Source organism: Rhamphochromis sp. 'chilingali', assembly GCF_963969265.1.
Source record: "Rhamphochromis sp. 'chilingali' genome assembly, chromosome: 1".
In the NCBI taxonomy this organism is placed as follows: Eukaryota; Metazoa; Chordata; class Actinopteri; order Cichliformes; family Cichlidae; genus Rhamphochromis; species Rhamphochromis sp. 'chilingali'.
The window spans coordinates 15,000,810-15,014,011 of NC_137929.1; the positions used below are offsets into that span (position 1 = coordinate 15,000,810).

The 13,202-nt window shown below is 43.8% G+C and overlaps 1 protein-coding gene across 2 annotated transcripts in view; it reads left to right on the forward strand.

Moving 5' to 3' along the window:
- Positions 1–13,202, forward strand: part of map4k2 (mitogen-activated protein kinase kinase kinase kinase 2) — a 54,580-nt gene that overhangs the window by 38,225 nt on the left and 3,153 nt on the right. Inside the window, exons 19-31 of one of the 2 annotated variants that reach the window (XM_080877989.1) lie at positions 1,390–1,559; positions 1,732–1,773; positions 2,235–2,319; positions 2,779–2,858; positions 6,007–6,067; positions 6,147–6,270; positions 6,430–6,488; positions 6,573–6,676; positions 8,190–8,367; positions 8,456–8,527; positions 8,603–8,689; positions 8,772–8,842; positions 8,946–9,001. In XM_080877989.1, coding sequence (XP_080734115.1) covers positions 1,390–1,559; positions 1,732–1,773; positions 2,235–2,319; positions 2,779–2,858; positions 6,007–6,067; positions 6,147–6,270; positions 6,430–6,488; positions 6,573–6,676; positions 8,190–8,367; positions 8,456–8,527; positions 8,603–8,689; positions 8,772–8,842; positions 8,946–9,001 — 1,189 coding nt within the window. Of the gene's footprint in view, positions 1–1,389; positions 1,560–1,731; positions 1,774–2,234; positions 2,320–2,778; positions 2,859–6,006; positions 6,068–6,146; positions 6,271–6,429; positions 6,489–6,572; positions 6,677–8,189; positions 8,368–8,455; positions 8,528–8,602; positions 8,690–8,771; positions 8,843–8,945; positions 9,002–13,202 lie in introns of those variants that run through there. The other variant, XR_013971058.1, reaches the window with a different exon arrangement.

Below are 13,202 nucleotides of genomic sequence, written 5' to 3' on the forward strand. Positions count from 1 at the left end.
ATAAATCCTAGGTGAGTGTAATCCACTCATGTTAAACCTAAACGCGTCCTCCGTCTGAACTTTATAAATATATTGTTTGTTAATATGGGATATTTTACTATCTGAAACCTATCTGCCTCGATGTTTTGGCAGAAACAAAACATCCACTGTATGTTGTGTGCATCTACTTCTTTGTTTCGATTTCTTCTTTCTTTTGTCACTTTCAACGTATCAATCAACACATATTCAAGTCGCTCTAGAATTGAGTTAATTTAGAGTTCTTCCTGCATAAGGGCCCTGAGGTCTGATGCTGACGCCGCTGCCTCCCTGTTGCTTCTCCAGCCTTCCTTCAGCTCCTCTTCGATGCACTCTCTTTCTCCACGCCCTGTTCAGACTCTCAGAGCTCTTTCAGCCGCCGTGCGGCCTCTGTTAGGTCTTCTCTCCGGTGTCCAGTTTTATTCTCAGCTTTGCTGGATATAAACAATTTGCCTGCACATTTATCCTTATAAGTTGCTTGATGGGTCTTTATCCTGTCTTCCTTCTCTCACCCCAACCGGTCGCAGCAGATGGCCCCGCCCCTCCCTGAGCCTGGTTCTGCTGGAGGTTTCTTCCTGTTAAAAGGGAGTTTTTCCTTCCCGCTGTGGCCAAAGTGCTTGCTCATAGGGGGTCATATGATTGTTGAGGTTTTCTGATTTGTCTGTATTATTGTAGGGTTTTTTACCTTACACTATTCAGCACCTTGAGGCAAATGTTGTGATTATTTGTTGATATATACATTAAATTGAATTGTTACAATGCGCCTGCATCAGCAGAGTTAGAGTGCAGAGCAGTTACACAGAATTAGACAAATGTAAGGACGAAAGTATCGTAGAAAACTCAAAACATAACATATAACACTTTAACAGAAAAGTAAATCAACCTTCTAACTAGACAATATTATCACATAAAGTAAAAAGTTATCTTCTACCTGGGATGTTGTATCTTGGCTCAGGCTTTTTGAACAACTCCTTAACGTTGTTAGTGTCTCCTCCTTGTGTGCCATCGTGATCTGGGTGTACTCGATGGAGTGTTTTTGCCTCAAGTGGTGAAACACGTTTGTTGTTTATTGTTTCCACCTTCAGCAGGAGCAGTTTTCTTGCATATTTTAGTCATCTTTGTACTTTCTTAGAGGTTGTCAAAGTATCTGCTTTTTCAGGCTGACACACTGCGCTTGCTTGTTGTTTTATACGCTAATGAATGTAAATGTCGTGATGTCGTGATGTGGAACTTTAATACCATGTAATAATGTATATTGCAGTTACTGCAGACATGACTTCATGCATGCATTAACTTCAGCTATGACCGTAATAGTTCCACTTTAAGCTGACCAAGCTCACAATGAGTCCCACAGAAATCTCTTTCTCTTTTTAGCCTTGGCCAGGTGTTCGGCCACTCAGGACATCACAAAGGGCTGCAGTGAAACGTGTCGGCCAGCGGAGGGCGCTGTGCCAGCAGAGTTGGTTACTACTGCTTCCTCACCCAAGCGAGAGACCCCACTATCACCAGAATGGAGCACACTGAGGAGGAAGACGAAGGATGATGTAAGTGGAAGCCTCAGCATATCAGCCTGTGTGACTTGCTAACCTTATAACTTCCTAATGATTGGATCCTTTAAAGGTGTCGGACTACACACCGTGTAACAGTCAAAATGCTGATTTGTGACATTTACAAAAAATAATAACATTTGTTGTGTGTAACCTTTGACATTTTTAGAGCGCTGATTGTCATGGCCTTCCTCCCACCCCTCAAGTCCATGTAAGTGTGAAGTTTAACATTTTACGGCCAAAGCTCTCATGACTAACACGATATGCTTCCTCACGTACAACCGTGTGTTTTAATGGCTGCGTCCTGCCAACGGATTCCACAAACCTCTGCACCTTCTCACTACTTCCTCACTTTTAGAGTAACTCTTGTGCAAACTGGTTTGTGATCTAAGGAGCTTTGAAAGACAAAGGGACGTTTCATCTCTTATCTGAGAAGCTCCTTCAGTTCTAAGAGCAGTAGGTGGAGAGTCCCAGATTTTAAGCCCTATTGGGAGACAAAGCTCCTCAGATTACCGTGACCTGGATGACTGAACAGAAAAAATTACTTGTGCAACTTTGAATAAAAGTATAACAGCCAGTTTGGTTTTGTTGGAAAGATAACATACCTAAACTGAAGAGTCAATCTAAACATGCCAGACCATACGTGATTCAGTTGCTCTGCTGCTTCTGTAGATGGGAGCCTGCTTCTCTAAAGTCTTCAATGGCTGCCCTCTAAAAATCAACTGCGCCGTCACCTGGATTTTTCCCAAAACAAGAGGTCAGTGGTTTGGTCTGTGGTTCTGTTTTTACTTCATAGTGGAGTAATGAGAGCCTTTTCTCAGAAATCTCACAGCAGCAGGTTTATAACAGGTTTATATTAATGTGAGCAGACAGTTCATTTATGCAAGGTACGATGAAAAGGAGACTTCTTGTTTGAAAGGAAAGCTGTAACTGACTTAAATGTGGCTGTGTTCTCTTTAAGATGGTCTTGTTGTGCAGAGATGCTCTTTGTTACGTGTGCACGTCCTTCAATGTGTCACAATGAATGTGATGTGGCACTGTAGTGGCCAGGTGCCTGCACACAGCATGGGTCATGAGCGTGCTGTTTGTAGCACAAAGAGGCACTCTTAATGGGGATAGCAGCCAAAGTGAAAGCAGGTCTGGTGTCTGAACCTTGTGATGCGATGGTGTTTGGTGCTGATGGAAACTTCTTTATATAAACACTTTCCCTACTTAGATCAGTATCTTATTCTTGGGGCAGAAGAAGGCATCTACACACTGAACCTTAATGAACTTCATGAAGATACATTAGAGAAGGTAAGATCGTAATTCTCTCACATTTATAATGCTTTAACAGCCATGCTGTCCACTCCACTTAACTGGCCTGAATCCTTTATTACATGTCCTGTGTTTAATGAGCATAATTGGTAACATTTTAATGCTTTTCATTGCCCTCCATTCTGGTGAAGTTATTGGAAAGACGACTTATTTGCAAAGCACCAAGGGAAAGTCAGCAAAGCAAACTTTAGCTGTGCACAAAATTAGCCAACAACAAAACAGAATCCCAAAATGAGCACAGAGGCAGGAGCTATGTGTGGAAGACATGCTACATGCTACAAAACAGGGATTAGAACAAAGATGAACAGATGGGGATCAAGGTACGGGCTAAAATGATTGGACACAGATGACGGCGATGAGAGGAAAAGGAGGGAAGACGGACAAAAACACGACACACCAGAAAACTGAGCAACACATAGACGAGACAGAGGTCAGACAGGGGAAACATCAGGGCTACTAGTAACACAAGAACAGTAGAAACTAGAGATAGACCGATCCGATATTACGTATCGGTATCGGTCCGATACTGACCTAAATTACTGGATCGGATATCGGAGAAAAATAAAAAATGTAATCCGATCCATTAAATGTCACGAAAGCACCTCACAAAACTTGCAACACGCCGTAACTCACCTCAGAACATTAGCACGTCGAGCAGTATGCATCACGTGATAGAGCAGCTGTGGCATGCGGGACCTGTCGGTGGTCTGGATAGCATGTGGAGCTTCGCTAGCAACCCAGCATTTCATCTCCGACAAAGTTATCCCGAGAGGTAAAGCAAGTGTGTAAGTCCATCTCTGAATGTTTGTAAAGCATTCCCACGTTAAGCTTAACAAGCGACTGCCTCTCGCTCTCCGGCTGCTACTTCAATCGTGAAACTGCTTAAATGATCAGCTGATCAGCTTTTCTGTTGCGAGTCCGTCTCTCTTGTTTGTTTTTGGCCCACTTTGCACCAGAAAGAGGAAACCAGCGGATAAACAACAGCAGCACGTTTAAGCTTGATCAGCTGTTGTTAGAATTTATTTAACCTCTGGGTGGTCTTGGGTCGATTTGTGCCATTTTCCATTGTTCGTATACACGCCATTTGCACTTTGTTGAATGGAATATAGCGAAAGTCTGCAAAAAACAGTTTGGTCACATTTACTGTTAAAATTTCAGTATGACTTCCGGAAATTAGCTTCAGTGGCTAAGCTACAGACAAACTTACACTATTGGTCTTAGTGGTCGATTTGTGCCCCATTGAAACCCATTATAAACGCTATTTTTCACTGCAGATTAATTACGGTTAAAGGGATCGTGATCGTTCCACCTTCAGTCTTTGTGGGGAGCTTGCCAGCAGCTGGCCGCCTGGAGGGCTTTTTATGCTCCTGCAAAAAAAAAAAAAGAAAAGTGGATCGAAATACATGTTGGTGCTAACCCTAACCCTAACCCTAACCCTTAAAACAACGAAACTATAATTAAAACTTTGTATGAATATTTCAGGGAGAAGTAGTTTTACAAGACTGGCTAATTTAAAGTGGAAAGAAATATTGATATATAATCTTTTTATAGCACTTTTTATGGCGTGGTCGATTTGTGGCTCTAAGACCAATAGTGTATGCATTTTTCTAGGACCTCCCAGAGGTTAATATTACTTTCTACTCGAGGGTCTTTTTCTACGTAGCTGACACTGGTAACTGTGCAGGGGCGGATCTAGCAAAGTTTAGCCAGGGGGGCCGATAGGGCATTAACAGGTAAAAGGGGGCACAAAGACATACTTTTCTTTCTTATTCTCATTTAAAATGTCTAGCTTTTAATAAATAATTATCTGACACCCAAAGTTTTAATTTGATGTAAAATGAATAGAAGTCAATTACTGTATATAGTAACTGTTAAGTCTAATATAAATACCCTAGTAAGCTATAGTACTTTTTCCTTTGGGAAGGTACCATCTGTGCAGTCTGCAATTTTGTTGAAGAAAGATGTTGAATCTATTTAATATTTCTTGAAAAATAATTGATTTCTGTGCATTTTTTTCACACTGCATCAAATTAAGGTTGATTACGTTGATTAAGCATCATGAGGTGGAGCGTGAGGGGTGGTTCCCTATTTTTTATTTATTTATTTTTGTTGTTGCTGGGAGTTGGAACCCTATTAGTTAGGTTGCTTAATATTTACGCTAAGTACTCTTTAAAATACCAGAATAGGGAGGATGGTGTAGGTTTAAGTTTATTAGATTGATCAGTATTGCTGAACTATGAAATATTTTTTTTGCATACAGGTATAACAGAATAGCTTTAGTGTAGTTGTTGTTTTAAACTTGAGTATGAACTTATACAAAATGCAGCAAGATATTTAAAAAAACAGTTTTGTTGATTAAAAAACACTATATCGGATTCATATCGGTATCGGCAGATATCCAAATTTATGATATCGGTATCGGTATCGGACATAAAAAAGTGGTATCGTGCCATCTCTATTAGAAACACGAAGGAAAGTCAGCTAAGACTAATACTTTCACAATATCTTATACTGAAATGGGTCAGAGGTCAAGTGGCTATATTCATAAGATGCTCGACTATCCGTGCACAGACGTGCAGGAAGAATAACTCTGTCCAGCGCAGGTTAGGTCTGCAGCATAAGATACTATGACAATATAACCCCAGTAAGGAGTGACCTCCTTAAAACCAGTCTGTGCTTAACACTGCAATAACACTGCAAACCCTAAATCTGGCAAACTTCTCCCGATGTTTCCACTGAAGGGGTTGGAAGTTTAAAAGCGCCGAAGGTTAGGTTTGGAGTAAATCATGGATGTGTGCACGTGTTTGTGTGCAGCTTGTAGTGCAAACGTGCGTGCAGAATTCATGCAGACATGTGTAACTGGTCGTTTTGAGGTAGAAAAGAGTGATGCACGGTCAAGCTGGTAGTTGAAAGTGTCAGTCAGAGTAGAAGAGCATTGTGTAAGAATGCAAGTAATAACAGAAAAGTGCAAGTCATTAATCGCATCACCCTGAAAAACCCAAGTAAGGAGTGCAGCTCCTGATGAAAGGAGGAGCGCTGAAAACCAGGAAATGATGTTTCTGGAACAGTCTGATGACTGAAGCTGGATGTTTGAAGTCTCAGTGAACTGCTTGTCTTTTCCCCACAGCTCCTCCCTCAGCGATGTATATGGCTATATGTTATGAACAATGTGCTGATGTCCGTATCAGGTAACAAACAGCGTGACACAAACGGAGAACATTGTGTCCACTCGATAATATGCTGCTCTAAAAAGGCTCCATCCTGCAGGCAAGTCGGCCCAGCTTTACTCGCACAGCCTGCCAGCTCTGTTTGAACAGAAAGGACATCTGCACAAGAAACACAGCAGCCTGTCGCTCAGCACCAACCGCCTCACTGAGCGGATCAGTCTCAGGTACGACACGCCATCACAGATGCAGGGAAACAGGAGCTGTAGGTGCAGCAGTGTTAATAATGTCATGTATGATGCTACCACTTGATTTTGAGGAAGGAGGATACTGTAAACCCAATTTTGTCTGCTTGTTCTGACCTGGATATTCTCTGTTGGCTACAGAAAGTTTGCCATATCTGTAAAGATTCCTGACACTAAAGGTTGTAGGAGGTGCAGTGTAGGTAAGCAGTGCAGAGTTACTCTGGTCAGTCTGTTTGTTCACGGAGAACAACTGCAGACACTTAGTCCTGCTCTCTCTGTTTCAGCAAGAAACCCATACACAGATAGCACATTTCTGTGCGGGGCTGTCCCATCTGGCCTGGTTTTACTCTTGTGGTATGAGCCTCTTCAAAAGTTCATGCATCTAAAGGTTTGTACAGATATGTCGAACTTGCCACCTGAATAAATGTCTTCCTTTCTAACTCTAACCCTATTTCCACAATGCAAACCAGCCATTAGACCTGGATTACATAAAAGTAGACAGACAGCATATCAAAATCTGAAGCATGTCATTGTTTTTTTAATAACATATGCATACTTTTTATTCAAGCCCAACAAGATTTTAGGGACTAAATAAAAGAAACGTTGTATAAACGCCGTCCAAAAACACCAACAGCACCTTCTCTGGGTCCAAGCTCGTGTAACTGAATGGTTACCATGTGTTTTCTGTGCTACAGGAACAGTGTTATCAGCACACAGTTCAACGCCAGCATGCACCATTAGATCACATAGCAGACTAATTGACAGGTTTTTTGTGAATGTCTCGCACATTTCATGAAGATAATGTATGTACTGTGAGAACAGAGCTCTGTGTTAAGCCTGTCTGCAGTCCTAACACAGTGCTGCTTGGAGAAACACGCCTGTGTCACAACATTATGGAAAAGTGGCATCAGTCCAAAGACGTGCAGTTAGGGGACAGGTTCATTGGAAACGCTAAATTGCCCATAGGTGTGAATGTGTGCGAATGGTTGTCTGTGTCTATGTGTTAGCCCTGCCACAGACTGGGACCTGTCCAGGGTGCACCCCGCCTCTCGCCCTAAGACAGCTGGGACAGGCTCCAGCCCCCCGCCACCCATAAGCGGAAGCGGGTGGATGGACGGCTGGATGGATGGATGGACGGCTGGATGGATGGATGGATGGATGGACGGAAGGATGGATGGACAGCTGGATGGGTGGACGGATGGACGGATGGATGGACAGATGGACGGCTGGATGGACGGCTGGATGGATGGATGGACGGCTGGATGGATGGACAGCTGGATGGATGGATGGATGGACGGCTGGATGGGTGGATGGATGGGTGGGTGGATGGACGGCTGGATGGGTGGATGGATGGGTGGGTGGACGGATGGATGGATGGACAGCTGGATGGGTGGATGGTTGGGTGGATGGATGGATAGACGGATGGATGGATGGATGGGTGGGTGGATGGATGGATGGACGGCTGGATGGATGGATGGATGGATGGATGGATGGATGGATGGGTGGGTGGATGGATGGATGGACGGCTGGATGGATGGACAGCTGGATGGATGGATGGATGGATGGATGGACGGCTGGATGGGTGGATGGATGGGTGGGTGGATGGACGGCTGGATGGACGGCTGGATGGGTGGATGGATGGGTGGGTGGACGGATGGATGGATGGATGGACGGGTGGATGGTTGGGTGGATAGATGGATGGATGGGTGGGTGGGTGGATGGATGGATGGATGGATGGCATCAGTTTATCTTTAATCTCAAGATTTAATAATCATACAAGAATTCTGTTGTGCTGTTTTTGACGGTTGTATGAACAGGTTCAGCTCAGGTTTAACAAGCATCACTTAACCATCATGAGAATTTATTTAGTTTTTCTTGTTTCCTTGGTGACTGTTTCACAGCAACTCGCCATCAGGCTCCCAGATGCTCTTCCGATATTTGAACTGCTGGTGTTGGCAACAGATGAGTTTCCTCAGCTGTGTGTTGGAGTGAGAGACTGTAGTAATGATAAACCACCAACCGGCCAACAGCTCAGGTTTGATATTATAGAGCTGAACGGCGCTCCTGTTCCAGTGCCAGGTAGGACCGTTTCTGAATTTCTCTGCTGACTTCCTGAAGCTTCAAGCTTCAACTTGTTTCAACAAGCTTCCTTCTTTCCGTGCATCAGGAGATAGTGGAGCACTCAGGGCCGTGCAGGTAACCCAGCTGGACCGAGACACTGTTCTCATCACCTTGGAAAGTAAGTCCCCTCGCATATTGTGAATCCTTCAAATGTCTTTCATGCTCATTCTCAATCTGTGTACCGTTTGGACAGGAACTGTAAAGATCGTGAACCTGCAAGGACTTCCATCCAGACAGCTGGCTGCAGAAATAGTCTTTGACTTCCCCATTGAAACACTAGGTAGAAATGATGATGTGACAAACAAAGTGAATGAGAGCTGATGTGTGTCCTGAAAGCTGAGTGACACCTCCTGTTCTGTCAGTCTGCTTGCAGGATAGTGTGCTGGCGTTCTGGAAGCATGGCCTCAAAGGGAGGAGTTTCCATTCAGATGAGGTGATGAACTAGTAAATTCATCCAACGTTGGCTGAGCTCGTATCATGTGCTTATCATATTTGTTCTAAGTCATTACACATGTGAATTTTCACTTTATGTGCAGGTAACACAAGAAATTACAGATGAGAGTCGTGTGTTCAGAGTTCTGGGAACAAACAGGTATGTTAACAGTATGCTGACAAGAGCTATCAATCACTGTGAGAAACTAGTAATCCTAGTACATCAGAAGTAATCAGGATAGTATTTTTCTTGATACTATTGTTAATAGACCTGGAAGTGATTTTCAGAGTAGCATGTGTAAGTAGCATGAATACTACTAGTATTAATGGTAGCTTTAAAGCAGGAGTCACACTAGAGTGTTTGTTCTGTTGGTTACTCAGATCCAAGGATTTAGGAAATGCAGCCTATGTGTTTGCATGCAGCCCTCCAAAGAAAAACAGCCATTAAAGTTACCAACTACCGTTTACCTGACACTTTGTACAGAAAACTACTTTCCTTAGTGCTAATTTTCTTTATGCTAGTACCAAATCACAACAATAGTCACTTCAAGACACTGTATATTGTAAGGTAAAGGCCCTGCAATTATGGTGCACAAAGGTGAAAAACTCCCTTTTAGCAGGTGAAAACCTGAACCAGGCTGGGGGAGGGGCGGGCATCTGCTGCGATTGGTTGGGGGGTGAGAGGAGGAAGACGGGACAAAGACAATCTGGGGAAGAGAGCCAGAGAATATTCTCAACTAATGATTGAATGCAGAGAGGTGTATAAACAGATAGTGAGTGAAAAGGGTGACTGAAGAAGAAACACATCAGGGGAACCCACCAGCAGCCTAGACTTAGGCTAACTAAGGGAGGATTCAGGGAAGAAAGGAAAGTTTGAAGCCTAATGTTAAAAGTAGAGAGGGTGTCTGTCTCCCAAACCCAAACTGGAAGCTGGTTCCACAGAAGTGGTGGCTGTAGCTCAGGTGGGGGAGCCGGTCACCTACTCCCCGTCTACATGCCAGATATCCTGCATGAAAGTTGCTCTTCGGTGCATCCGTCAGAGTATGAATGGGTGTGAACGGGTGAATGAGGCAAGCTTTGAGTGCTCAGAGTAGAAAAGCACTATATAACAACCGGTCCATTTACCATTTGCCAAGAGGGGCCTGGAAACCGAAGGGTCTGGCTCCCATTTTACTTTTAAATACTCGGAGCGAAGTGCTCTAATGGGGTGATATGGTACTATAAGGTCATTAAGATAAGACAGGGCCTGATTATTCAAAACCTTTTATGTGAGGATTTTGAATCTTTTATTCTGGAGCCAATAAATGTTCTGTTTCTAGTCCCTGTCAGGACTCTCGCTGCAGCATGTTGGATTAACTGGGAGCTTTTAGGACATCCTGATAATAACCTCAGCACTTCCTTTTGATCATTTTTGTGGGGGGAGGGGACATTAACACCAGGTTTTCTCAAACAATTGACACACAACCTGTGAAAATGAATAATTTCAGTAACTACAAGTGTGTGTTTACATTTGGATCGTATAGATATCTGGCATTAAAGCTCAGTCTTCAGAAAATGTCCTTTTCTTTTTGATTTCTTTCAGAGCAGTCTGGAATTGATTTTTGACTAAATAATTAAAACTAATAATAATATATTACTATATTATATTACTAACAAATCCAGGACACCCCTGTTGATCCAGCAGCTCTTAATGAAGTTTGTAATAAGAATCGTGGTGAGTTCATTAGAAACATTTCACTTTTCTTTTTTAAATCAGTCATTACTGGAATCATCTGAAGTGCAAAAACAGTGGGATTATATATGAGAAGGACGGACTCAAAGACTGTCGTGTATCACATATGTATTACATCGATGTCCAAAATCAATGCATCATTAATGAAACTGAAACAAAAGTACTGAATTTCATGTGGAAGACCAAACCTCAGCATTCAGGAAAGTCTTATACAGGAGCAAAGATAATGGACGTTACCCGGAGTTTTCCACTGTGAAACCAGGAATAACAGCTTAAAAATGTTTCTGTGATCTAAATCATTGTCAGCCTGGCAGGCAAATAGCGTGGACACCAAAGTTTGTGAACGTGATAACCTGAGAACAAAGACATGTAGGATTTTAAATCGGTACCATAGGTGTGTCTACTGGGAGGCTGAGGCTTAGCGCTGGTGGCTGCCAGTACTAAGTATTATTATACAACCCTTATTTTAGTGGATCTTATCTTCTTTCCTTGTGTTTCAGTTAGTTTTTACTCAAACTGGGTGTAGAAGGAATCCCTGCAAAGGTTTCTTTTTCTTCTGTGTTATGTTTTATGTATTTCTCAGCTCTTTGCTTCCTTTCTTCTACTTTAAACTTGTTTGTATGCTGGTGTGTAAATGTTCACACTTATCATAAAGTTTAAAAAAGTAGTAGGCGTGGTGATGAGCAGGAACAGGAGTAAAACTCCAGTAAGTCTACCAGTACTGTACCAGAATCAGAATCAGAATCAGAATCAGAATACTTTATTGATCCCTGGGGGAAATTATTTTTTGTTACAGTGCTCCATTTTAAACCAACATTAAGACAAGACAGACAATACGCTAACTAAGAATAGTACAATATATACATATATATACATACATACATACATAAGTCACTTATAAATAAATATTTGGAAAAGAAACATGTGTAGTTGTAGCAGCAAACAGTGTGTTAAGTGGATGCGTTGTACAGGGAGATGGCCACAGGCAGGAATGATTTCCTGTGTCGTTCAGTGGTGCTTTTCGGTAATCTCAGTCTCTCACTGAACGAGCTCCTGTGACTGACCAACATGTCATGGAGTGGGTGGGAGGTGTTATCCAACATTGTCTTTATCTTGGACAGCATCCGCCTCTCCGACACCACCTTGAGGGAGTCCAGCTCCATCCCCACAACATTGCTGGCCTTACGGATCAGTTTATTAAGTCTGTTGGCATCTGCGACCCTCAGCCTGCTCCCCCAGCATGCAACAGCATAGAGCATCGCACTGGCCACAACAGACTCATAGAAAATCCTCAGCATTTTCTGGCAGATGTTGAAGGACCTCAGTCGCCTCAAAAAATAGAGACGACTCTGGCCCTTCCTGTAAAGTGCTGTGGTGTTTTTAGCCCAGTCCAGTTTATTGTCAATGTGTACTCCAAGGTATTTATAGTCCTCCACAATGTCAACACTGACCCCCTGGATTGAAACAGGGGTCAAGTGTTTCCTGGTCTTCCTGAAGTCCACGATCAGTTCCTTGGTCTTTGCCACGTTGAGCTGCAGATGATTCTGCTCACACCACGTGACAAAGGAGTCGACCACAGCCCGGTACTCTGTCTCATCATCCCTGCTGATGCATCCAACCACCGCAGAGTCATCAGAAAACTTCTGAAGATGGCAGGTCTCTGTGCAGTGGCTGAAGTCTGTGGTGTAGAGGGTGAAGAGGAAGGGGGAGAGGACAGTCCCCTGTGGTGCCCCTGTGTTGCTAATCACCTTGTCAGACACACACTGTGGGAGACGTACATATTGTGGTCTTCCTGTCAGGTAATCAACAATCCAGGACACCAGAGAAGCATCCACCTGCATCGCTGCTAACTTATCACCCAGGAGGGTCGGCCTGATGGTGTTGAAAGCACTGGAAAAGTCAAAAAACATGACCCTCACAGTGCTCGCCGGCTGGTCCAGATGGGTGTAGACACGATTGAGCAGGTAGATGATGGCGTCCTCTGTTCCGAGACGAGGCTGATAAGCGAACTGAAGGGGATCCAGATGTGGTCTTACTATGGGTCGCAGCTGGTCCAGGATGAGCCTTTCCAGGGTCTTCATGATGTGGGAGGTCAGTGCCACGGGCCTGTAATCCTGGGGGCCACTGGGACGAGGCGTCTTTGGTACAGGGACGAGGCATGATGTCTTCCACATCACCGGGACCCTCTGCAGACTCAGACTCAGCATAAACAGTTTATGAAAGACTCCACACAGCTGGGGGGCACAGGCCTTGAGGACAAGGGGACTCACTCCGTCTGGTCCAGCAGACTTGCCTGAGTGAAGTCTCCTCATTTGCATCTCAACCTGGTATTGAGTGAAGGTGATGGGTGGGGGAGGGGTGTCAGGAATCTCACAGGAGGCAACATGTGAAGAGAGAGGCTGGCACAGTGGTGTGGCTCTGGATTCCAGGCTGACTGCAGGTGAGGTTGTGGGGGTGGGAGCAGACACTGTGGTGTCGAATCTATTGAAAAACAGATTCAACTCGTCGGCTCTATTCTCACCTCCCTCAGCTCCCCTGCTGTTGGTTGGCCTGAATCCAGTGATGGTCTTCATGCCCCTCCACACCTCTCTCATGCTGTTCTGCTGGAGTTTCCACTCCAGCTTCCTCC